The sequence below is a fragment of the Phyllostomus discolor genome, chromosome 10 (assembly GCF_004126475.2).
Source record: "Phyllostomus discolor isolate MPI-MPIP mPhyDis1 chromosome 10, mPhyDis1.pri.v3, whole genome shotgun sequence".
NCBI classification, from domain to species: domain Eukaryota; kingdom Metazoa; phylum Chordata; class Mammalia; order Chiroptera; family Phyllostomidae; genus Phyllostomus; species Phyllostomus discolor.
This window is the reverse complement of record NC_040912.2, coordinates 30,605,017-30,631,776: the sequence shown is the minus strand read 5'-3', so window position 1 is coordinate 30,631,776 and position 26,760 is coordinate 30,605,017. Positions and strand designations below refer to the sequence as shown.

The 26,760-nt window shown below is 40.2% G+C and overlaps 2 protein-coding genes across 2 annotated transcripts in view; both read right to left on the bottom strand.

Annotated features, from left to right (window-relative positions):
• FAM133B (family with sequence similarity 133 member B) overlaps positions 1 to 6,611 on the bottom strand; it is a 29,049-nt gene extending 22,438 nt beyond the window's left edge. The window contains exon 1 of the mRNA XM_028525546.2: positions 6,473 to 6,611. Within this exon, the coding sequence (XP_028381347.1) occupies positions 6,473 to 6,496 (24 nt within the window). The 5' untranslated portion in view covers positions 6,497 to 6,611. The remainder of the gene's footprint in view (positions 1 to 6,472) is intronic.
• An 8,329-nt stretch (positions 6,612 to 14,940) lies between these two features.
• CDK6 (cyclin dependent kinase 6) overlaps positions 14,941 to 26,760 on the bottom strand; it is a 165,012-nt gene continuing 153,192 nt past the window's right edge. Inside the window, exon 7 of the mRNA XM_036010266.1 lies at positions 14,941 to 25,122. Coding sequence (XP_035866159.1) covers positions 24,976 to 25,122 — 147 coding nt within the window. The 3' untranslated portion in view covers positions 14,941 to 24,975. The remainder of the gene's footprint in view (positions 25,123 to 26,760) is intronic.

Here is a 26,760-nt window from a genome sequence, read left to right as displayed (position 1 = left end):
GCCTTCAACATAACGTCCTTATGGGCAGAAATGAACACTCTTATTGTCAGAGATGTTACAGAGTAAGAGCTAAATGTGGATTATCAAATGTAACATTAAAGACAATGACATAATATTTTTGATATCAACTGTTATGCCCTCAAATATTTCATTCAACTGCCTTTGCTGAGAATTTCAGTTTGTGTGGAAATATGACAACCGACAGGCCTCAGCAGAGGAACTGACGGCCCTGCTAATGATAATGACAACCCTAACCAGAAGCAAGGACAAGGTGCAAGCTGAGATCATCATTTTAAAACAGGAGTGCCATGTCATAATTTTAGCAGTACTCAATGGTAAAATATTTTGAGTTTAAAATTGTAAAAACTGTTTAGTTCCAAAGAATGCAAACATATATACAAGGATGTTCAAAACTAAATTATTACAATAGGGAGAAATGAAAATACCAAACTATCCACCAAAATGAGATTCCCTAAGTATATTAAAGTATACCCCCAAATAAAATATAATGTAGCCATTAAAAAGAATGCGATAGATCTATAGTAACTGATATAGAAAGATGTCTAACATTTCTCAAGTGAAAAGCAAAAAAAAGCAAGTTGCCTAAAAATAAGACACCATATTAATAAACACACTGTATTTTTTGGACCATAAGACGTATTTAGGTTTTAGAGGAGAAAAATAGGAAAAAAAATTGAAGCAAAAAATGTGGTAAAATATTTAATAACATAAATAACATAATATTTCACCAATGTAAATGTAAACAGAACTCAACAGCAGCATTAACAACCATTATTCCCCCCAAATTGGGGTGCGTGTGTCTTATAGTCTGAAAAATACTGTAGCTATCAAAATTTTTTTGCCTTTCTAGTGTTTTTTAAGATGTATTTTATTGATTATGCTATTACAGTGTCCCTGTTTCCCCCCTTTATTCCCCTCCACCCTGTACACCCCCTACCATCCACATTCCCCCCCTTTAGTTCATGTCCATGGGTCGTACACATAAATTCTTTGGCTTCTACATTTCCTATACTGTTCTTATCCTCCCCCTATTTTCTACCTACCATTTATGCTACTTGTTCTCTGTACCTTTTACCCCTCTCTCCTCTTCCTACTCTCCCGTCCATAACCCTCCATATGATCTCCACTTCTGTGGTTCTGTTCCTGTTCTAGTGGTTTGCTTAGTTTTTTGGGTTTTTTTTCCAGGTTTGGTTGTTAATAGCTGTGAGTTTGTGAGCTGTCATTTTACTGTTCATATTCTTGATCTTTTTCTCCGATAAGTCCCTCTAACATTTCATATAATAAAGGCTGGGTGATGATGAACTCCTTTAACTTGACCTTATCTAAGAAGCACTTTATCTGCCCTTCCATTCTAAATGAAAGCTTTGCTGGATACAGCAATCTTGGATGTAGGTCCTTGCCTTTCATGACTTGGAATACTTCTTTCCAGCCCCTTCTTGCCTGCAAGATTTCTTTTGAGAAATCAACTGACAGTCTGATGGGAACTCCTTTGTAGGTTACTGTCTCCTTTTGTCTTCCTGCTTCTAGGATTCTCTCCTTATCTATAATGTTGGCTAGTGTAATTATGATGTGCCTTGGTGTGTTCCTCCTTGGGTCCAACTTCTTTGGGACTCTCTGAGCTTCCTAGACTTCCTGGAAATCTATTTCCTTTGCCCAATTGGGGAAATTCTCTTTAATTATTTGTTCAAGTAAGTTTTCAAAATCTTGGTCTTCCTCTTCTCCTTCTGGCATCCCTATAATTCGGATGTTGGAACATTTAAAGATGTCCTGGAGGTTCCTAAGCCTCTCCTCATTTGTTTGAATTCTTGTTTCTTCATTCTGTTCTGGTTGAATGTTTATCTCTTCTTTCTGCTCCAAACCGTTGATTTGAGTCCTGGTTTCCTTCCCATCACTGTTGGTTCCCTGTAGATTTTTCTTTATTTCACATCATGCAACCTTCATTGCTGCCTGGGTCTTTTGCCCAGTGAGTTTCTGGAGCATCCTGATAACCAGGGTTTTGAACTCTGCATCTGATAGGTTGGCTATCTCTTCCTTGCTTAGTTGCATTTTTGTGGAGCTTTGATCTGTTCTTTCATTTGGGTCTTTTTTCCCCCTTGACAAGCCTGTTAGGTAGTGAGGGGCGGAGCCTTAGGTGTTCACCAGGGCGGGGCAACCCACGGCGCTCGGTTGTCACGTTGTATGTGGGGAGGGGTCTGAGAAGGAACAATGGTGCTTGCTCTGCTCTCTGCTGGTTTTCAGTCACTTCCCCAGCTACCCACAATCAAAATGGGTCCTTCTGGTGCTGATTCCCATGTGGGTAGGCTTGTGTGTGTTCTAGGACCCTGTGGGTCTCTCCAACTCTCCTGTGAGGCTGGGAGTTTCTCTTGCTGCCTCAACCCCCACAGGTATTTTCAGTCAGAGGCTTTGAGACTTTATTTCTTAGTGCTGGAACCCTGGGTTGTGCAGTATGTTTTGCTCCCCAGTTGTTCCTCCCAGTTTATCTGCACGTGAATGTGGGACCACAGGCTCCACCAGCCACTTCCTTGCCTGCCCCAGTCCTCCAGCCGCTGCCTGGCCATGAGTCTTCTCTGCAGGAGGGTAAGACCAGTAGGAGGGGCTGCCCATCTCCGCCCCTCCTACCGGTCTGGTGAATGTTCCTTCTTTAACTCTTTGGTTGTCAGACTTCCATATGGTTTGGTTTTCTGTCAGTTCTGGTTGTTTTTGTTTTTAAATTTGTTGTTGCCCTTCTTTTGGCTGTGCAAGGAGGCACAGTGTGTGTGCCTACGCCTCCATCTTGGCTGGAAGTCTGAACTCCTTTTCAGCTATCAAATTTTTAAAACGTACACACATATGCACCAGAATGTAAAGGAAGATACCCACTTTCCACTTTTCATCACTTCATACACTGGAGATTTTTTAAAAATAACTCATTACCTTTACAAAAGAAAAACAAAACTAAACAATCTGTACACAAACATTATCATAATATTAATGTAAACAAATGGGAAAAATTCAATCACAATACTGCTACTGCAATTCAGAAAGCTAATTGTCTTCAAGTAAAAATTCACAAATTATGCAATGGTAATTGGTTATTCTAAAATTAATGAATTGTAACACAACATTTACCATGTTTTAGTCTTCAATTTACCTTAAAAGTACATTAGCATTTTTATGTCTTAATATCTACTATGAAAATGGTTTCCCAAAGTACATACCAACTTACTTTACTGTTTATTTTTCAGATGAAAATAAAATAGTAGCATAGTATATTTATATGCTAGGACTATTACTTATAAACAATTTATAGGTAAATTACATCAGATTATCATTGAGTACTCAATAGACTTAACTTTCAAGCTTCTGAGCATAAACACTACCCTCAGTGTGCTTAAGTATACTCCAAATATCTCCATTACTTATTTGTTATTTATTAGTGCATCTAAAGTGCTAGGCTCCTTGCACACCACCTGATAGTTTGTCCTCGTAATTGTTAAGCAACAATGCTTTTACTATGCACAACAGAAAGGTAAAAAAAAAAAGGAACTATCTAGCCCTGGCTGGCGTAGCTCAGTGGATTGAGCGCGGGCTGGGAACCAAAGTGTCCCAGGTTCGATTCCCAGCCAGGGTACATTCCTGGGTTGCAGGCCATAACCCCCAGCAACCGCACATTGATGTTTCTCTCTCTCTCTCTCCCTCCCTCCCTTCCTCTCTAAAAATAAATAAATAAAATATTAAAAAAAAAAAGGAACTATCTAACAAAGGTAAAGCTTTTTCACTTATTAGCATCAGTGTGAAAAACAATACATTAAGGGAGTGGTTAAAGAAACTGCAATTTAACTGCATCAGTTAAAGAAACTGCAATTTCTTGAAACCATCTATCACTTGATCACTTCAAATATTGTCAAATGCCCCTATTCATATATAACTAGAATTGTCTGTGGCTTCAAACTGCTGCATGAGTTTGCGTAACAGAAAATCTGTTTTTGAAACTCAGGGTAGCAAATTGGGCTCAAAGGAATGTAAGTGGGCAGGGTGAAAAGAACAAAGCAGTAAAACTGCTAAGGACAAAATGTGCAGAACTTCATTTGTTACGTTGATTACCTATTTTTATCTAGACTCTAGTTTACATCTATTTAGAAAGTACAAAGTAACAGAAAAAAACACAAAGGAAGCTTTTGGAAAACAATGGGCACAAAGGGTGACCATCATGACTTAAGGGCCCTTGACAAATCTTGAGATTTAAAATGTCAAATTAAAAACAAACAAACAAACAAACAAACAAACAAATAATCCTGTTCAAGAATGCTCAATACCAAAGCGAACCCTAATGAAACCACTGACTTCGGGTGAAAAGGGTATGTCAATGTGAGCCCGCCAATTGTAACAGATGTCCCCCTCTGCAGCAGGATGCTGATAATGGGGAGGCTGTGTATGTGTGGGGGCAGGGAGTACCTGGGAACTCTACTTTTTGCTCATTCTGGCTGTGTACTTAAAACTGCTCTAAAATAGTCTATTTAAAAGAAAAAAAAACATTTCTGAAACAATGGTTTTTAAAAAAATAATTATCATCTTTAAAACTATAATTTTATCAATGTAAGAACAAAATGCTAATATTTGCATTTTGTTATTTACAATTAAGAATTATGAGGTATTGAACTAAGTGCAGATAACCCAAATCTGGGCCCCAGTTTTAACCATTCCATCTCCTCCGCTGTACAGTAGGGAAACTGCATTTGACAACCTGCATCTTCTACCTCTTAATTTCATGTTTTCATTCCCACAACCTTTTTAGTACAAACAAAACGTCACCAGAACACTGTGCCAAGACACCATACCAATTAGTAAGTAGAGCCCTGGGTACCAAAATGCTCTGGGGCAAAAGAAGCTCGCTTTAAAAGGTTTTTGAATGCTTGAAAGGGATCAATACTTTTCCCCAATAAAACAAAACATCTTAGGCCTCTGTATGAAATTGCACCCAAGGCCTGGTAATATGTAAACATTTAAGGCCCAATCGCATTAAAGAGCCAAAACCCTCTGAACACTTCAAACCTAAGAATGTCCCAACAGAATACTCTTTCAACTCTGTGAAAATCAGGATACCACAACAAGCTCTGACCTGCAGCCAGGGAGGCAGAAAAAAAGAACATTCCTTAATCTTACAATCAATATTCACTACAGTTGTTCCTAGACAGCCTTGATTCATGAAGACTACCCAAAATTAAAACAAATGTTTTGAAGATAGACAATGTCATCATTTCATAAAAGCAAAGATCATTTAGCACTCCCCCCCACCCCCAAAAATGCACAAAGGAAATAATAGCTAAGAAAAAGCTAGTTCAATTGCATTTATTTTTCATTTTGCTGCTCAGTGGTCAAAATTCACAGGCAAGCCCATGAACTGTGAGGCTGCCACCTAAGTTTAAGTTTATGGCATATCCAATCTGATGTATAACCTGGGTTTTCCAAACCAACCAACCGAGTAGCCATCTAGAATACCTTCTTCTCATCTCCATTTGTCAAAAGTACCTTCTTTTTCAAACGCCCTCTGAACCACAAATCTCTATCAGGTACCATTTCTTACTCCATTATTTATGTATTTCCTTTATCTCATTTACCAGAATAGTAACAACTTTCATGCCAAGCACTGGCCCAGACATCTTTCTGTGGTCTCAACTAGGTTGAGGATAACACTGATCTTTTACAGAAGAAACTGAGGCTCGGGAAAAAGCAACTTGTCCTAAGTCATGCAACTCCCGAGGGACCAAAACTGACATTCCAAATAGTCAATGCTCCATGTTGACTTCAAAGTCAACTATTTTCACGCCATTCATTCCTTCACGAGGTCTTCTAACTGCCAGGCAGTGCTGGGTGCTGCAGACAACAGGCCGAATACTTCCATCCTGGTTCTCAAACGGGAGTGCGTCTGTGTTTGATCTGTGGGCGCCACAGGCCCCCGGGATCAGGGGCCCCGTTGGACGCCTCCATCCCACCTAGGTGCGCACGAGAGGGGAGCAGAGGTAGGCTGCGAGACCCCGAGAAGGGGGCGAGTCCCAGTGCCTCCACGGGCCTCAGACTTTCGACTAACATACTGGAGAGGACAGGTCTCCCTGAGCTCTTGCAGTTCTTTAATTAAAAAAAAAAAAAAAAAAAAAAAAAAAGGCACTGCTAACCCCAGGACGGCAATAGAGAGCCTGGAGCTCCCAAAATGTGCGGCGAGGTTGGGGGTAATCGAAGAAAGAGGGGGACAAGAACGAGCGGAAAGTGTGGGGCCCATCCAAAGGCGCCAACAGAGCGCGCAGCACTCGCACGTCTGGAACAGGCGTGGGGCCAGGGGGACTGCTGGGGCTCGAGGCTCCTGGTCCCTCAGGCCAGCAACCGACCCTCAGGCCCGGCCGGGAAGAGAGAGGGGTCTCGCTCTTTTGCTGCGGGCCCCATGTCGGCCCATTGTTTTCTCGCCCCAAGTACTCACCACCCGGTTATCTCTCTTCCCCATGATGCTGGACTGCGCAAACCGTCACACGCCGAGGAAGATCAGGCCACCGGAGGGGCCGAAGCGGGTCAGCACAGGTCCTTCCGTCGACTCCTCCACCCTGCCCAGAGAGCGGCGCTGCGCGGACGGGGCGGCTGTGTCTGGGCACAGCGCCACCTATCGCCGTGGAGGAGAGGCCGGGGAGGCCGGCGCCGGCGATCACGCGGTTCCCAAGAGTCGCGCGGGCGACTCCAGTTCCTTACCACCTACCAGAGGCAGGCGAGCACTGAGCTTCTCTGTGCAGGGGCCCTCATCACGGCATCTCACCTCCGTTTAGTTCTCTTCCATTTCAGATGCACTGAAATACGCATTCTTGGAGATTCAAAAATTATTCCAAGGCTTATTGTGTGCTTTGGCAAAGCGCAAGTGCTGGGGACAAAGTGGTGAGGACAGACGTGGTCCTTTGCTGAGTCCATTAGGTGGTGAGGGAGAAGACAGACGTGTCGTATATGTTGCTAACAAAATCGCTCTTTAAGTTCATTTCCATTAATCCATCACCCACACATTCATTTCACACTGATTTTGAACTTTGCAATTCACTAATTAGGTGATGGGAAACTGGATCCCGGGCAAGACACAAAGATGATTACGACACAATCCCTACCTTCCAGGGGTCTGTATATAACCTGGTAGGGAAGATACGACTTCACAGGGCCAGCTTGACTGCGTGGCGGGTCATAACATTGTCAGTACAGAGCTGAAACTGCAAGGGAGGGGATAGGGGCTCCAGAGTACTTACAGACCTGGGTAAAGGTGAGCCTTCTGTGCCCATCTCAGCAGTGTCATTAGAAAGTAACTGACAGTTAATATGGACATTTTCTGGACCTTTGGAAAATGGCAAAATGGGCTTATACTCATTACATACAAGAAAAATCCTTAAAATCGTCTTTCCTGGTTTGTCTCCCTCCCTCCCTTTCTCATGCTGCACTGCATGCACAACAGATGCTCCCAACTCCCATTTTCTCTTTCAATATTTCCCAAACTCTCTCAAATGCAGCTGTTAGTTGTTCTACTCCCCACTAAGCATTCATTCTCCCGAGAAACCCACTTTGCTTTTAAATGTTAATTAGACCTTCCCAGTCCTTCGTTTCTCCTCTTCTTCCATAACTTGATCTGGGGAGCTCTCTGACCAGACAGGCTTCTCGGTATGCACAAGAAGAGAAGAATCTGTGACAAGTTTTGTTTTTTTTTCATGGCTCAGTTATAGTTTTCTTTTTAATATTCCAGGCACTTTACAAATATTATTTCTAACACTTCAACATGAGCTTGATAATACCTGTGGGAGAATATAGTGTTTTCCCTCTTGTTCACCTTTCACTTCCTTTGGCTGATTATACAGAAATTTTAAAAAATATACTAATGCTATAAATCTACAAAAGGGTTTGTATTTTCTGTAGATGTCTCCCCCCTCTGGCAATGTACACGTCCTCCCAGATGGAGCAGGGATCCCAGGTGAGGACAAAGAAATAGGAAAATGACTGAGGAACATGTAGAAACAATGAAGAATGCTAAAGCCATTGGGAGCTTATCTGAGTGGACTTCATAAAGACTGGATCAGTTCTAGCCTTCTCAAGATATAACTCAGAGTGGCTCAATCAGAAGAATAAAGAAATGCTTTAAACATGCTCTATACATGTATGAACACATTTTCCTTCTAGCTACGGACGTACCCGTCCTCCCAAATGTGCTAGGCATAACCAAGTGATTATATTCCAATTTTCGGATGAGAAAAACTGAGGCTAGGAGAAACCAAGTAATTTGCCCCAGTTCCCATAGCTAGAGAGTGGAGAAGCTGGGGATTCAAACACAGGTATGACAAACTTGAAAGCACGTTTTTCCTTACAACATCATGCTGACTTTGGAGGGGTGAAGAAAAGCTGGCACGAGAAGTGGCATTACAGGTGAACTATGAGGGTGGGCAGAATCCCCACTGAGGAGCTAAGGGGGAAGGACATTCCAAGCAGGGGGAGTAGCTTCAGTAAAAGGAAAGGTGAGGGAGTGAGATGTGGCAACATGGACCAGGTGTGGTAGAGGGGACACAATGCTGGAAAGGTACACTAGAGCTGGAGGCTGAGGGTCTTGAGTGTCAAGTTTCATTTATTCTGCAGGCAAAACTTTTTGAAGAAGGGAGTAATACGAGCATTGATAAAAGAAAAACTTTAAACAGTGACAGTAATATTAATAATAATCGGGGAAGGGATTTTCAACTGGAAGAGCATTCAAGGATTTTAACTTAGTTGGCATCTTTAACATTAAAGATGAACTTGAGTCTGTATCCAAATTTAATAATATAGTTGATTGAATTTCACATAGTTTTCATTGTTGTCGTGTGGGTATTTAAAAATTTTAACAGGAGAGAGAGACACAGAAACCCAACCCACAAACCCAAGTGTCTGTTCGTTGGGTAGGCACATCCCTAAACTGGAGATGGTAGCATAGCGTTTTCATGTTTGAAGACAATAGCCATTTTCATCATTCAACTATATTAACCAAGAGAACAAAAGACAGGAAACAAGTTCAATATCCACCACAAGGGAACTGGTTAAATAAAGTGTGGTACAACTGTGCAATGACAACCTGTCCAGACATTTAGAAAGTTATGTATGTGTTGATATGGAAAAATGGCCACTTTACATTATCAAGAGAGAATTATAGAACACTGTACAGAGTGAGAGCATGCACATTAATAGTAGGATATATTGGTTGAACTATATGAAATTATTGATAATCAGCAATCTCTAACCTATAATAGCAGTTTCACGTGGTTCAAATTATTACATATATATGCTTGAATATGTCCAGAAAATGTTCTGAAACATTTACTCAATAAAACCTTAGTGCTGGTTACTTCATCATAGTACTAGTGGGTTGAGAAGGTTGGGCATAGGAATTTTTATTTTTCACAGTATCCTTTCTTTTCTGACTTATATTATTTTGTGAGAGATTGCTCAGCTAATCAACTCCCCTTTCTCTAACTCCACACTCAACATGTAACTTCTGGAAGTAATTTTGCCTACATAGAGAGAAAACAATGACCAGTAAACCTGATTAGCTGGTGCTTTAGACAGGTATATCTCTCACTGTAGAAGACATATTGAGGATTTGTTAGAAACAGAGTTTGAATTATGAAAACCAAGTAGTGATTCACTGTAATAAACCCCTGGTTCAGTACTATTAATGGACGAAGGCAGTGGAAGTTACCAAGTAAAATGACTCAGAAAGGAAAACTCCTGATATTCATGAGAGATTCACTGAATCAGCGCGTAATGGTGTCACTGTAATTCTCCCCTTGTTGTGTCTCTACTGAGGTGACTCACAAACTGTAAAAGTTTTTGGCCAATTATTTCAGGTTGGCTTTTGTTAGCATTGAAAGAGAATGCTTTTAATTTAAAAAAAAAAAAACACAGCTCTACTGAAGTATAGTTTACATATAATAAAATTTACCAGTTTAAAATGTATAGTTTGATGAGTTTTGACAAATGTATTCAGTCATGTAACCATCACTACAATCAACATATAGAACATTTTCAGTTTTCTAAAAAATTCCCTTTTGCCTCTTTGAAGTTAATCCCCTTCCTTGTATTCTGGTCCCTGGAAACTACTGATCTGTGTTTTGTCACTACGGTTTTGATTTTTCTAGACTTCCATATAAATGGACTCAAATAGAAGACAGCCTTTTGTGTCTGACTTGTTTTACTTACAATACTTTTGAGGTTCACCCATGTTGTGTATACCAACAGTTGTCTCCTTTTATTGCTCGGTGTATTCCATTGTATTTATACATAATGACTTGTTTATTCATTGACCTTTTGATGGATATTTGGATTGTTTCCAGTTTTTTGCTTATTATGAACAAAACTAGTATGAATATTCATATATGGGTTCCTATGTACATGTTACCATTTCTTTCAAGTTAAATAGCTAGAATATATTTACATTGAATTTTAAATACGTTAAATTATAGACACATTGGATTGAGTTATACATATATGTTTAACTTTAACTCCCCAATTCTCTGTAAAGTGGCTACATCATTTTGCACTACTGAGATCAATGGGGAGAGTTTCGGTTCCACATGTTCCCCAGTACTTGGTGTTGTCAATTTAAGAATTTTAGTCATTCTGGAAGGTGTGTAGTGAAATCTCCTTGAGGTTTCCATTTGCTTTTCCCTAATGACTAGTGCTGCTGTTCATGCTTTCAGGTTCTTGTTTCCTTCTATCTACCTCCTTTGGTGAAGTGTCATTTCAAATCTTTTTCCCATTTTAAAAAATGGACTGATTATTTGTCTGAATACCAATCTTTTGCCAGGGTATATTTTGAAATCTTTTTCTTCCAACCTGTGGTTTGCCTTTTTATTTTCTTAAGAATGTCTTTCAAAGAGCCAAAATTTTACATTTTGATGAAGTACCATTTACCAATATTTTCTATGTGTGTCTTCTCCAAGAATTTTTTGCCTAATCCAAAGTCACAAGGATTTCCTCTTAGTTTTCTTCTTATGATGGGAGATAAGGATCAAGTCTCATTTTTCCTCCCGTTGGTATCCAGTTTCTCCAGAACCATTTGTTGGAAAGATTGTCCTTTCCCCATTAAATTACTGTATTATTTTGCTAGGGCTGCCACACACTGGGTGACTTAAGCAACAGAAATTTATTTTCTCACAGTTCTGGAGGCTAGAAGTCTAAGATCAAGGTGTCCGCACGGCCATGATCCCCTTGAAGGCTCTAGGAAAGAATTTCTCCTTGTTTCTTTTGGCTCTTTCTGGCTCCAGGCATTCTTTGACTGGAGGTTGAGTAAGTTTCCAGTGACTAGATGACTTCAATCAAACTGCCGACACAGGCAAACAGATGCATGCACGGTATTGCTCATGGAAGCAGTTTTGTATAGTGAGAATTGGGAGTGGGGTGGGGAGAGATACCTACTAACAGAGGATTGGCTATGTAAATTATAGTACATTTATACAATGGCCCTCTATGTAAAGTCACAAACAATCCTCAAAGCACAATGTATTGAATGGGGTGTACAGCCCATTGCCAAGGGTAAAGTTATATTCACATATCTTGCATGTATCTCTGTAAAGCTAGGTGTTAAACCTTATCAAAATGTTAGCAGTGATTTTTATCTACATGGTGGAATTTCAAATAATAATTTTTCATTGTAGTTTTTGTGTTCCTTAAGTGCTTCATGGTGGGCATGTAATCATTTTACATTGACAGCTAAATATAAATTGGTCACTGGAAACTCATTCGCTCATTTGGTCAACACAAATTGAACTTTTACTCCGCTTCGAGCACCTCTAGCCTTGGTACAGCATGCAACTGTATTTCTTTCTTACATGTCATATGCAGTCTTATCCCGGAACTGTTTGGAGCTGACCCCACCATTTACTTCTCTCCTGGAGATAAAAAGAAGACTTGATGAAATAAGATATAGTTTGTATGGAATGTTCCAGAATGCCTGGCACTCGGAGGTTCACTGACTGTTAAGTGCCTCCCTTCTCATCTTGAGAGTGCCATTTTTTCTGCATCCATAATTAAATAACTGTATCACAATTAAATCCAACGAGGGTCTATTACCATCAATCATCACCATTGCAGCAGTACCTCTTGACACTTCTGCCTATCAGATGCTCTTTGAGAATTGAGACCAGTGATAGGCACTCAGTGAATACGAGTACACTGACTTTCCTTCACAGCTTTCTGAACACACTGTCAGAACAGCTGTCATTTTCCAGTGAGGAATCCTGGAGACCACAGGAGGGACAGCATTCAGAACGATGGGCCCCATTCCAAGTGCTGATGTCTCCACTTGGCTGAATCAGTGCTGTTCAAAATTTTCCACAGGAGAGTTAATTGTATCAGAGGAGAATCTGGTTGTATAGTCCTATGCAATTATTAAAGTCATAAAATGTCTTTGAAGTTGGCTATATTATCTTAAAAATTTAAATTTTACATTCTATTCCACATTTTTTTAGTATTTTAAAAATAGCATCTTTCTTTAATAAGAAACATTTTTCTCCTTCAAGTAAAATTGATGCCTGAGTAAGGTACCTTGTTTATCTAGCTTTGTATCCCCCCTGTATACCCCAGCTTTCTGGGAACCCCAATTTGAAAAGTATAGCCTCTGCTGTATTTCTTCTTACCTACACTTAAATAAGGACACAGTTCTCTGGCTTAACTTTTTTAAAAAAAGATTTTCTTTATTTATTTTTAGAAAAAAGGGAAGGGAGGGAGAAAGAGAGGAAGAGAAACATTGATTGGTTGCCTCTCCCACTGGCCAGCAACCCAGGCATTTGCCCTGGCTGGGAGTTGAACCTGAGACCTTTCAGTCTGCAGGAGGACGCCCAACTCACTGTGACATACCAGTCAAGACTCTGACTTAGCTTTTCACTACTTTGAAGTTACAATGCAGAGCAAGGGCCCAAGCTGCAATGCTGATAGAGAGGAGGAGCCAGCTGCATTAAGACTTTTGCTGCAATTAATAGAAATTTACTTGAGCTACATAAATTGAAAGAAAAAATAAAAGCCAAAGGCATACTTCATTATAAGGATATGGAGGGTTTCATAGCCTAGGGAGCAGGAACCAGAAGGGTCTGGATCTAATCTCTGCACATTTCCTTCTCTCCACAGACTGGCTCCCCAGGACCCTCTGTACATGAGGAGAAATGTGGTCACATCAGATCTGAATTAACAGGTAGCAGTTCCAGACATGTAAGAGATGGTCTCTTGGTGCCACATCCCGTGGAATGCTCTGGTTGCTCCACCTGCTAAGCCACTGTCCAGGACAGTGGCATTTGCAGAACAAATAGGGCCTCCTGTGACCCATCCATGGTGAGGAGTTCTTCCCTAGAGAACGAGGAAGGGTAAATTGGGCTGACATTGCAAGGAGAAAATCAGCCGCAAATGCTATTAATGGGATGAGGTTCTATATGGGCAGAGCAGAGAAAACTGGAGATAACTGACTGGAGGATCTTTTTGTGCACTGCTTTGAAGAAAGTGGTCCAGTCAAATCTGGTTGCAGATGTCTATGGTTTGTAATTATGTGTAACTATGCTTGACCCCTTAATATATTACAAACTTTAAATTTCATAATTAAGATCAAATTCTTAACTTGGCAGAGTAGTTCAGTTGGTTAGTGTCCTTTTGATATACCAATGCTGTGGGTTTGATCCCTGGTCAGGGAACATAAAAAATCAGCCAATGAATGCACAAATAAGTGGAACAACAAATTGATGCCTTTCATTTCACCTCTTTCTCTTAAAAAAAATCAATAAAAAAGATCAAAATATTGACTTCCTGCATTATCCCTCCTGAATGTTTCATGTAGTTTTAAAATTTTAGATGTAGTTTAGGGCCTATTAAAAATAATTGAGGTCTTAATGAGAAAATTCCCAGGGACTTCTGGTGGACTAACTTAAAAACACCTGATGTCGTACACAAAGAGGGGAACATAAGTATCACCCAGCAACGGTGGCCCCCACTTTTTGTTTGTTGTGTAGTGTCTCAGGAACCTGCATCTAGGATACATCTGCATCTAGTATACAAGCGGCTGAACAAAAATTGGCCAACGTGAACAGAAATGATGTTCGCCTCACAATCCTTCAGTAGTTCCAAATTCGCTCATGTGGCATATTGAGCCTCTTGTGACACCACTTCCTGACTCCCTCATACCCTACCCTGACTTTGACTAATTGTTTCAAACGTGAAGTCACGGCCTATTGATAAGATTGTGAAATCAGTTTGGTGGGTTGCCGCCAGTGTTTTCATTGTGGAGGATAATAAAACAGAAAAGAGGACGTGTGTGGGACACATAGATCATTTTGTGAAGTCCAAGTTTCTATGTACATGTGTGTCCATGTACCAGGTCATGCTGTTAGATGATGTTTTTTTCTATAGGTCACGATCCAGATGTCTGAAAGCTACCGTTCCAGGTGTGGCCTCTGCAGTCTTCCTGCCCGCTCTTTCAGAACCGCATGCCTCTGCACACACAGCATATTTTTCTTTGCGTGACTGGCAAACATTGACTTTGCTTGTGAGTCCACTCAAGCATCACTTCCGACGTGATCTCCTTGCTCATCTCCAGTTACCAAAAACTGGTTCCACAAACCTTTTTCACAGACTCAGTCTGTGAGCTTCCGAAAGCACTGCCCATGCTTTCCTCGTTTGCGGGTCTTCAGTGTTTAGTGCAGTCAACTCAGAAAAGCTTATTAAGTATCTGTTATTGAAGTTCTAAACTCAATGAGCTGCTATTTACTTTTCAAAAACATTTGAAGCTTAAACGTTTAAAACTTATTCTGCTAAAACTTATTTTATTATATGTTGCTTTACTCACAGCAAGTATATTCCTTTACCATTATAGTAACAAGAAAAATAGCTGGGATAGTAATTCATCTCCAAGAAAGCGGTAAGTGCTGGTTTTATTATTTTTATTTGCTACCAATATTCTTACTGTAAGAGATACAAAAAGCATGACAAATATACAAACGATTATTTCTTTTTGCTTCGGTTTAGCTTGTGTATATGTGAAAACAATGAACTGGACAGTGACATTTTAACACCAATTCTTAAAAAAAAAAAACAATAAATTTCGATTACCTGACAATAAATACCTAAATTTGCATTCTAGCACCCAGTAAGACATCCAGTTTCCAAAGGATTATGGATCTGTAACCCTCTGAATTTTCTGACATGTTACCTTGGCCGCCGCGGTGGTCACTGTTGGCAGTTCTGTCCTCTCTCCGAGTACATCTCAGAGTAAGGCGCATGCTAGAATGGCAACCTCTGACCTCAGAAACCCCGGGGTCATAAAGTATCCTTTACTTGAGCTATTTTCAAAAACAGATTCCTAGTGGTGGGACATTTAATATAAGTTTTGGTGGTCAGCGCCTTACATATTTCACACTACACAAACACCTACTTTTTAATTTTCTTTTTCAGGTGGGAAGAGTCTAGATTAACTGACCTGTATGTTCATCTACCTATAGGGGAGGAAGCGAGATCATTCAGCTCAGGGTGCCATGAAGGGGCTAACTCTACAGATAAGCTTTTTAATTTTTTTTTTTTTTTTTTTTTTGCCTCAGGAGAGTTTTCCGTATGGAGTGGAGGGATGGCGGCTAGAGTGAGACGTCCTCCCCATTCTGCGCTTGTCTACCCCTGAGGCCATTTTTCTCTGAAGGCTAAATGATCCGGATACGTGGGCAGATTCCCTGCCTTCATAGAGCTGTGCTGCCCTCCCTCTTTGGGATAACACAGGGTTTATGCACCTGTGAGGAAGGATACCCAGGTGAACCTGCCAGGCCAGTGTGGTAACTCTTCAGTCTTGTGTACAGAGAGAAGCAGAAGTCAAATCTAACATCAAACCATCTGCCAACATTCTTGTAAGACTGTTTCAGGCAGTACATTTCCACACTGCTTCTTTGACCTGTTGAACCCAAAGCACCAAAACAGAACATCTGGAGCAATATGAGCAAACGGAATGCAAGTAATTCTGCACCTTTAAGGGACATGCACCCTTATAAGTCTGTACCCTGACATTAAAATAGCGGAATGAGTTTCAAGTATGAAGAAATTCAGTAAAAGTATAGCCTGTAAATGGACAGAAAACAGCAGCCTGAAATGTGGTTTGTATTCTTGCTTAGTTTTTCTCTTTGTACCACAACCAAAACTGAATGCTCCATAGAATGACTTGGTTTAAAAATCAAAGATATATACAAAAATGCTAGAGGGCATTTGTGATTGGTGTTGTTTGTCCCTAGCACCAGGAACCTTCTCTTGATGACCATGGCCAGCCCAAGGTCAAGTATGGGTGGTAGCCAAGCCTGAGCACACTAGTGATGCCAAGAGGATCTCTCATCACGTCCCTGATGCCCAAAGAGTAGCAGAGGAGGATGGAGAGCACCACATGAACTGGCCCGGATGGGGGCAGGGAGCACCTCAGGGGGAGGGAGGTGGAGATGCTGGGGATGGGTGAGTACTGGTGATGCTGGGCTGATCCACGTCTAGATTCATATCTGACGTGCACACGCACAATCTCTGCATCTCCAGAACTGTGATTTCAAACACAGAAACCAACAAATCAGAAGTCCAAATTCAGACCCCCCCCCCCTTTTACAACATTTTCTATTATAAATCAAAAGAGAAAAGCTCACTGGGTGTGACATCCTTGCTGAAACCTAGAGGAAAGTTTTAACTAGGCCCTACAGGAATGCAGAAACACTGCTACATTTTACACATCTCAGAAAGGATGATCCCAAAAGACCCTCTAGGTCTGACCTGCACTCTACGGGAACCGATACTGTGCTTTTCTTAACACATACTGCTCTTCTAGACCAAACACTTGCCATTTAACCTTCAGATCAAAACCTAAAATGCCAGAAATGCAACAAGCTTTTCAGGTTGTGGGGAAGTGCTGGTTGTTAAAATCCCACTGTTGACTATTGCACACTCAGTCCTTGTTTTTATTACCAGACTGGATTGCTTCTGTACAAAACCAAGTTGTGTGAAGCACGGAGACTTAAGAGTTCTCCCTCTAACACGTTCTGGAAGCCTCAAGGCACAAGATGACAGTTCTGCTTCTGCAGAAAACTCCCACTGCTCTCCTTTCAACAGCACCACCTGTTCCCACTGCTGCACACACTACCTTCGCGGGCTCTCGGTCACGCGGGGGAAGCGTCTTCTCAAGGCCAGACAAGGGGCACTGCCCAGGCACCTACTGTCTCTGCCTGGCATCTACGCCGACGGGCACCTGGCAGAGCACCTAAAGTAAGGCAGTATATGATGCTTTTCTAGCTATAGTTTTTATTTTATTGTATTTCCTCACTATATTATATGCATATTTGACAACTACAAAGCCCTTTGCTTTAATTCCTTTATATAATGATAATTAAAACACCTAGACACAAAAATACTATATCTATAGACTGAAGTTCTACTATCATGTTAAAATGCATGTAGCTTATTTGGGGGTTTAGTCTAATTTTCATTTCCTTAACTCTGTCAAGACCGTGATAATGAACGTTAAACGGATATCCTAATGCAGTCTGCCTCAGTTACACTTTCACAGGACTAGTGTGATACAGAAATAAATAATATAAATGAATAATAATAGAAATAATTTATGCAAATGTAGAAAAACTTGAAATAGATATTCCCCAACTTGTTAAGTGCCTGGGAGTAGCTGATGCTATTCACTCTATGTACTAATGTATTACTTGTTATAGCAAAATAAATGATTGCAAAGTAAGTGAGGAATTATAATAGTTATGTAAAAATTGTTGCAAACACAGGACCGAAATGAGAAGATATATAATGTACTGGGGGGGTGGTTCAAGAAATGTAATATTGCTGTTGTCTATTTTCATTATTCAGAGACTTCAAGGACACATGCAGAGTTGCTGGTGAGCACAGAACTATTGCTAAGTAATACATATTATTGCATTTCATAAACCTTAAAATTAGAAACTTTCAAGTGAGGGTATAAAGGGTATCTTTAGGACTGTAACCTAAGTACGTGAATGGATTTTGGCTAGAAACCACAGAGAGTTAGAAATTAAGTAACTGTGTGTCTCTATACCTGCTGATTAGTGCTACAGTCACAGTTCTTGGAGTAGTATGTAGTTATGTGCCCCTTTAAACAAACCTACATTTGACAATCCAAACTCCTAAAATAGAGAAGGGTTGATTATCTGCTTAGAGAAAAAATTCACACAGAAGTTCTTCTAAACAGGAAAATCCTCTACTACATGAGATAATTTGCTTATATACCTTTAATTACTTGACAAAGAAAAAAATTAGGAACAAAACAATTAGGAGCTTTTGCCAACTGAGGATGAAGCAGAAAACAAAATTTCAAAACACATCTTTTCCAGGCATATCTTTTGCCATCATATATGTAGCATGATAGAAAATAAAAAAATAAAAAAAATCTTTCCTGTAATTATACATATCTAAACAAAACAAAACAAAACTGAGCTTAGAGCTTGAGAGATGCCTGACAGCCTCTTACAGAGCAGCATCTCTTAGTCACCTGAACTTTCGAGTTGCGTTGTGCTCATATATGCACACAAGACACCCGTTTGCGTCTAGGGACACTTTACGTCCTCAGATTGCTGAACAGATGCCTCAGAGACAGCAGCAGGGCACGTGGACCTCGGGAGAGGTTCCCGCCGGGTCCAAACACGTTTCAGCACTTACAGGTGAGCTGCGGCCGGTCCCAGCCAGCTCCGCCCCCTGCCACTCCACTGCCAAAGGGGCCGGTGACGGTGACGCCACCGGGGAGGTTTTCGGACTGAAGTTTTAACAGGAGAAAATGGAATTCAGACTGGCCCAACTGATAACAACTCGTGGTTTGAGTTCAGCCTTAAACTGTAACCTGCTTCCATGAAAATTTAAGCAGAGGGATGCGGCCGACGCCGTTTTTTTGACAGCCCCTGCTGTGCCTGGTACTTTGTGACTCAGTATGAATTACTGAGACTGGCCTGCTGGTTCCTCTTTAGAAAAGTTAACCAGGCACTATGGAGTTTCCGTCACTCCTTAAGAATGAACTGCCTTCTGTTATGCTCTGCTAAGGAAACTCTGAAAAATACTGTAGTTTCCTTCCTCCTAAATTTTAGTGACACTACTGAGGAGAGTGACTTCTAAAACTAACTGAAATCTGGGGGTTAATGAGTCTCTCTCTGAGCAGACCTGTGAATGAAAACATGAGTATATGGGTATCTGTATCTACAATAAAGTTGCCACGAACTTCACGAATGGAGAAATTAAAGACTTTGTTTTAAAGTAAAAACTTTGTTTAGCTAAAATTAAAAAAAAATTGTAATTTCTTGTGGAAGTACACTTCTGATGATACAAATATGTATTTCAGGGCTGTGTTTCAGCAGAGACAATTCTTTAGAAAAAAAATTACTTTGCTATTTAATGACGGATATGTTACTTATTTTGCTCATCTGAATTTTAAATTGGGATTAAAAATGTAATCCATGCCAGAAGGCCCTCAGGGTCGGGAACGTAGGGATGTGAAAGCAGCAGATGAGGGTTTGGTGCTGGGGTGGGGGGAGGGGGCACTGGCGGAGTTGCACACTTCTAACAAAACTGAGTGAGGCCATTTTAGCGATAAGCCCGTCCATCTTTGAAACTTCTGCACCTAGAAAAGTGAGGTAATTAGGAACCTCAAAAAATGTCTCTTAAATAAATGAATACCTAGGCTTTCTTTGCACACTTAAATGATAAAAATGAGTGTATTATCTATCTCTTAAGAACAATTACAGACAATCGTTCAGAACCTAGCTAACTAAAATATCTAAGTTAAAGAATGATATGAAGACTATTAGCCTAAAAACACAAGTGCTAGGCAAGAGTTAAGTATGTGCAGAAAAATAAAGTCAGAATGAAGCATTCAGAAATACCTCATCAGCCTAGCTCAGACCACCCCGGCCACGACGGTGCCACCTTGTGGAACATACTGGAATAAAACAAGAACGCTCATCTCAGAACAGTGTGAATTTTAAAACAGGTCTTTGCACCTCTTTTTCCTACCATATTAACTTCCAATTATTGTAACAGAATTTAAGTTGATACGTGCAAAAAGTCTGTATTTATTTTCAGGTGGCTCTCGATTTCTTCTTGAAGGCCAGAGCACCAGTATAAAGGAAACAGACATGATGGTGGAAGTCCATTCACTTATCTGAATTAACTCCCTGGGACTGCGAAGAAATAGAAATCATTTTGAAAAGCCCATTTGTACTTCACTAAAAAAACTAATTGAGAAAAAAGATTTAAAATCAGAAGTCTCCTTATTTTGTTGTTTACAAAAGTCAGAAAAGAAAAAAGGGCCAAAAGAATATTTTTTTATGTATTTCCTGAAAAAGTACATTAGAAATGCTTGAGATATAGGTATCTAACAAAACTAGGTTGAAAACTGCATCGAGAAGAAACTGCTTTCTCCTGCTTCTGAGGGAAACACCATTACCAGTGATCTGAGGACCTGACAGGTCTTGATGGGTTTCGGGGAGCCCCAGGAAGCTCTCCCTGTGGGGAAGTAATGTGTGGCTACCCTCCTAACCATGTATGTGAATGCACTGAATGCCTGTGCTCATGACCAATGGTTTGGGTTTCAAATTTTGCAAAAATACCGGTGGCAAAGGAAACACACGCTTTTATAAAATTTACTTTTCCAAAAAAGGGAACATTCTTAAACTTGCATAACCTTCACATGGTTGCTTCTGTCTGTGGAATGAGAAAGGAATACAGATGGTTCAGTTTGCTCAGCTCAAACTCTGGAATGGTAATTGCATGTAATGGCTTCTCTGTCAGATTTACTTTTGAATGTATCAAGTTCTTAGCTGCCAGATGACTTCAATATAAATTCTTACAATGTATCTGTTAGTAAAAGATATAGCCTTCAAAATATATTTAACCTTGAATTATCCATCTTTGAATACCTTTGTTTTCTCTAGAATTTCCTTGATCGATTGCCTGCTGTTTTTTTATGGTTTTCAAAGATTTAGAAATTATGTAGCATCTTCCTTTTCATCAAATACATTATTTTTATGTGTCACAATGTAAAGTTTGCATTCTTTTGAATCCTATCACTATTTAAGAATTTATAATATGTCAATATTTTCTTTCTGAAGTAATCTTCCAATCTCTACACTAACACAATGAAGTAATTACAGGGGCTTGTTAACTTTTAACATTATGCTTCCTTAGACCCAAGTATGCAACAAAAGCCTGCTTTTGGAAGATGTGGGACACTCTCCTGTGCTTATCATAAAAATAGTCAAGCTGTCACTTAAAAGAAATTCTTTGGAGAGAAGAATTTTAATGTTTGTGATATTGGGAGGCTTATATGATTTAATTTCCAGAATGGAAGCCATTGCTGACTTTTATAGGCACTACTTTTAGGAGAAGCAGTTATAGTTAGTTAAAAGCTCAACTTAAATACATAATTTAAGATTTAAAATGTTTGGTACAATTTTTTTCCTCATCATTATGGACAGTACTACACTCAGGAGTCAAACTATAATCACTCTATTATAAGGAGCAAGTTTTCTCTAAGATATTAACATCCTGTACATTCTGAAATTTTCATTTTTACTTTAAAAGGCCAAGGTTCTATTCTTAGGTGAATGTTTTGAACTATTTTTAGTAAGTCACCTGGGGCTGAATGAAAAGTCTGTCATTCACAGTGTGTTTCCTTAGATAAAAGTCAGGAGTACAGGGGGCTGAATGGCCCAGAGCTTTCTTCCAAAACAGGTTCTTTGCTCTCTGAGTTCCCATTCACTTCAAAAGAGAGATGAAGTGGGTAGCTCCAACCCACTGGATTCTTATAAGCTCTTAGAAATTGTGTTTCTAAGGTTCTAAGGTTAGGTCTTTATTACCCTCTGCCACACAATTGCTACAATGCCTAAATGGGCAGGTTTCTCCTTTACTCTTTTTAAACTAGGTTTTTACAGCTTCACTCTGCACAACAGTTCCCACAATGCCTGGGCTGCCAGGGAGGAATATCACAGTGGAACTATCATGCCCATTCTTGGACCTGTCCTACAAAGAAATTCAAATGTGTTTTAAATCTGTCACCGTATTTTTACTGCTATAAGCTACTTCAGTATAACTCTGGAGCAGTCTCACCTTTTCAGCTAACCATCTACCTAGCTTTTTGGCAAAGATGTTTGAAAACATATGTCACAGAAGAAGAAGCTGTGTCTAGTAACTTTGTATTCTACGGTATGCTTCAAAGAGTCCTAAGAGCAAGTGTGCTTGTGTGGGATCTGGATTTCAGAAGCATTGAGCCTCATATAAATGACATAAAACAAGAAAGTAATCACTTAAGTGTCACAAGTCACAACAATGAAGAGCTGGGGACAGACTCGTAACAAGTTCAGAGAGGCTGAGATGCCCTCTCATTCTGCCTCCCAGGGGACAATTAGCCAAGTATCTAAAAGCACAAAATGTTTGTGCTTTAAGTTTTCCTTTTAAACACTACTAAAAAAATGCACCCAAAGCATATGCTAGACATAAAAGTTGAGCTCTTATGTTTAAAATTCTAAAGAACACTGAAAAAAAAAATTCCAGTTTAGAGACAGCTGCATTTTTCTCAAACAAACTTAAAACTTTTGCAAAAGCAAAAACTCTAGTTAGGTTCACGCTAGCCATGGATACTAATCAAAAAGCTCATGATGAATCAGTGCGGTGAGTCTTAAAATTCAGTTTCTAGAAGTCTGCAAAAAGGTCTTTGTATTTTTCCCCCAATCGTAGGAAAGGCAGAACTCACGTTTCCAGGGCAGACTTCGAATACACCTTGCCCTACACCCTCTGGATTCACTATATCTCAAGCATTTACAGTGATGACAAAACATGATGGTGTCACAATAAAGAAAGTATAAAACATTCTTATGGCCTGTCTTCTCATCTGTTTCTTGCTTTACACAAATTTTCCTGCTCTTCAAGTTACTGAATCAGAGCAATGTTAAACAATGTATGTATTAAAAATGAATGGTTCCTGACCCAAGAAGCTCTCATGGAGAAAAGTCTCCTAATTTTTCTCCCGTTCAAGATAGTCATATACAATATTAAGCTGTGAAGAATTCAGTAAGGCTTGACTAGGCATAAACATTTTTATATATAATAAACACTAGCTGCAACATTTTCTTCTGAGCGAAGCAACATCCATTCTTGAAAACCCTGACCCTAACTGTTGCATGACTAACTGTTGCATGAACTCAAAATGTGAGTCATAAGGCAAAGCCAGTAAAATTCCCTAAACATACTTGATCTCTGTGTCTTGTGGTTCTTAGAGCCAAAACAGCACTAATCACACATCAGGAAGGCAGAGATGGTATGGAATACAAAGCACTATAGAGAAAATGGCAAGATAAGAAGTAAAGCTGTTCACAATGCCCGAGTCAGGCTGGCTCTGCGGAGAGCAGGAATACGCGCGCAAGGCACCTGAAGGAGCATAGCCTGGGGGAGGGGGAAAGATCATCCTGTAGAGTAGTTACTGATTTCTAAAAAACAGTTAAAGATATCCCTTAGACACTACATTGACAATATATTCAGTGAAAACGTAAAACACAGTTAACAGTTTAAAGCAATCTTATCTGCTGGTGATACAGAAGAACCAGTCTTCTATGCTCCTTGCCTAGGTAACGACACTGAACGCCAGGTAGGAAGACGGCTTTAGAGCGAGAACGTAGGAGATCCTGTAAGGATCATGGAATTGCAGCCTTAACCCATAGTCTGAATCTATTTACGAAACGTTCATTGAAAGAGAGAGAGAGAGAGTGCAAACAGCTTAAGTAATCTGTTATTAGCTATGTACTGGCAGCACTATATATTGGAGGCACTGGGGGACGGACAAGACGGATGCTTTGAAGACAGGCAGTGCATTGTGGAAGAAGTACAGTGTAATAGGTGGGGAAAACTTAAACGGCATTCCTGCCTCTAGTCAGAGAACTACTCTCCAAACCAAACCAGGAAACAGTTTCTGACAAATTGCTAAAATCAAAAACAAAACAACAGAAACAACACAAAGGAAATAAATTTAAAAACCAAGAAATAAATGCTTTCTCTATTTTTTTTGGACAATTTTATCTACTTGAGGTATACTCCCTAAATCTATATGGCTAGGTAAGAAAGAGCTTATCGGGTATTTTTTCTTCAAAAGGAACAATAAAGTGTAATATACAGGTTAAAATTTACTTAGAATGAATAAATTCCGCTTTTTGAAGAGTAAATAGGATGTGTGCTTTAAAAAATAGGTCTCTTAAAAGATTCTAGAATTTTTTTCTCTTTGCTGCGTGTACAAAACTTCATCTAGACAGTGTAACTTTTACTACTAACAAATTTACTACTTTTGGCTGGAAGAGGAATTCTGAGGACATAGGCTCAACTTTCTAATTTGAGAAGCCCATTCTGGCGAATCAGCTTCAGTCAACAGATGCCTGTTATTTATGGGTCTCTGAGTCTCTAAAATTCAATTATTCTTGCTGTTTACAGAAAGTAACACTTTTAAGAGATCAAGAATCACACACATACTCACTCACACACGCTCACTCAAAAGTACCAAATCAGGCTCCGGCAGCTGCAGAGAGATTACATCATAACTCAGCTGTGCCTGGATTGCTCACTTTACATTGGCAGCATTCAAGATTAGAAAAATGAAATGGCAGCACAATTGGTCAGCAGCTTCTCTTCTGGAATTTTTCCAGGTTTTTGAAACAAACAAACAGACAGACAAACAAATGAATGAACATAAAGCTGCAATCATTCTTGCATTGATTTCAAATGGTAAACAGTTGGTTTCCGTGGAGAAGCAGAGCCGTCCAGGAGACAGCAGCCGACAGGTCTCCAGCCAGTGATCTTCAACAGCTCTGCGCGGCTTATGCAGCAGGACCCATCAGCCACCAACGTTGTTCTCCGGGTCAACAGCTCAAGGCAGTGGCTGGGCGCTCAGGCTGTATTCATCTCCGAGTTGTTCTGGCTGGGCGGCAGGTGGGAATCCAGGTTCTCCTTGCGCCTCTCCAGGTCGTGGAAGTATGGGTGAGACAAGGCACCGTAGGCAGATATTCTTTTGGCTGGATTAAATGTCAAGCACTTCTGTGATAAAGAAAAACAAAATGAAACTGATTGACATAACACATGTCCATTTAAAAAATGTGCTCATATAGTTATGCAATACATTTTCACTGCCATGAATTCGACGTAGCTATAATGAGAAAGAATATGTACTTCTGTCATAAGACAGTACTAGTCTTATGTATGTCCTTAATGTAGAAACTGCCTCTCAGGAAAAGGCGACCCCTTCTGGGTTGCTTGTGGACTCATACTATCCAGATTTCTCTGCAGCCCACTTCAGGTCCTTTAAAAGATATTATTATTATTACTGTAGTATGCATGTAACTCTATTTAAATAGTGATTTTTCTAACGCGAGCAAACTTAGTGCTGTAGTCAGAGACTTCACCCTCACATTGAACTCTTCTCCAAGGTTTGTCAATGAGCAGAATGGCAGGCTGGTGTTCAGGTATAAAGGGTAATGAATGAACTGCTCTCCAAAGCAAAACAGCAAACAATTTTTGACAAATTCCTCCAATCAAAACCAAACAAGATAGCAACAAAAAACAAATACATTTCAAGCCAGGAAATAAAGACTTTCTCTATTAAGAAGGGGGCAAGTAAGGGCTACAACCTAGATCCTACTAGAGATCCTGATCTACTAGCAAGCCATGTACCCTGGCCCAGGGCTGCATCACCACAGGGGGGATGCCTTCCTTCCAATTCCCATCAAGGTGCCCTACAGGCTAGCAGAATCCCTATAGGGAATCCATTAGATTCAATTCAAGTCACTCAACTCTATTCCAAGCTGTCAATTCAAGTGCAAGCAGAAGGTGAGAGGAGCAAAAGGTGAACCTGTGGAGCAGCAATCTCCATTCCCAAACTGTCTATTCATAATCAATTAGTCAGAAAGTTTCCTTGATCTCAGCTCCATCAACCCCAGGTGATCTTGTTCCTCCAAATCCCCCTCCTCTCCTTCCACCAACACCTCCAGAATGCCTAGTGGGTGGCAAGCATTAACCATGAGTAAGACCCATCCACTGCCCTGGGAGTTGACTCGTAGCAGAGACGTTATACCAGCTTTTCCTTCCTTGTGATGTGGGGTCCACTGAAGAGAGCCAGGCAGCTGACATGTCTGTGAATTTGTCTTTTATGTAATCTAAGGACTTAACATTAGCATGGCTATGCAGACCACTCCCATTTAGTCTACGTTTCTGCTCTTAGGGAGTTCTGCTGAATGCTACTGACCTAGAAAAAAAACATGTACAATGGGAAAATTCTACATATAATTTCAGAATTTTTGGGTCCCCTGAAATCTTACTTATCCTGAGCTCCCTACAAATCCGTGGATGCTAGCTAGCCTCCTCACAGTGCCTTCTGACATCAGAGAGTAAAAGGACGAGCAGAGGAAGGAGCTCGTTTGTTGAACGGTTCTACTGTCTCTAAGAGCAATAAACATCTTCAGAAAAGCTCTACAAGGAAGGGTGGAATTCTCAAAGGACAGGGAAGCCAGGGAAAAATTCTTGGGTTTGAGTTCTCTTTCCAGACTCTAAGAAGGAGAATATTAGGTAGCAGCATTGGAAAAGGAAGCAGCCAATTTAACCTCCAGAACATAGGAAAGACAAAACATGTGGGAACATGTTCAAGGTACAGCGACATTTCCCTAGAGGATTATTTGGGAG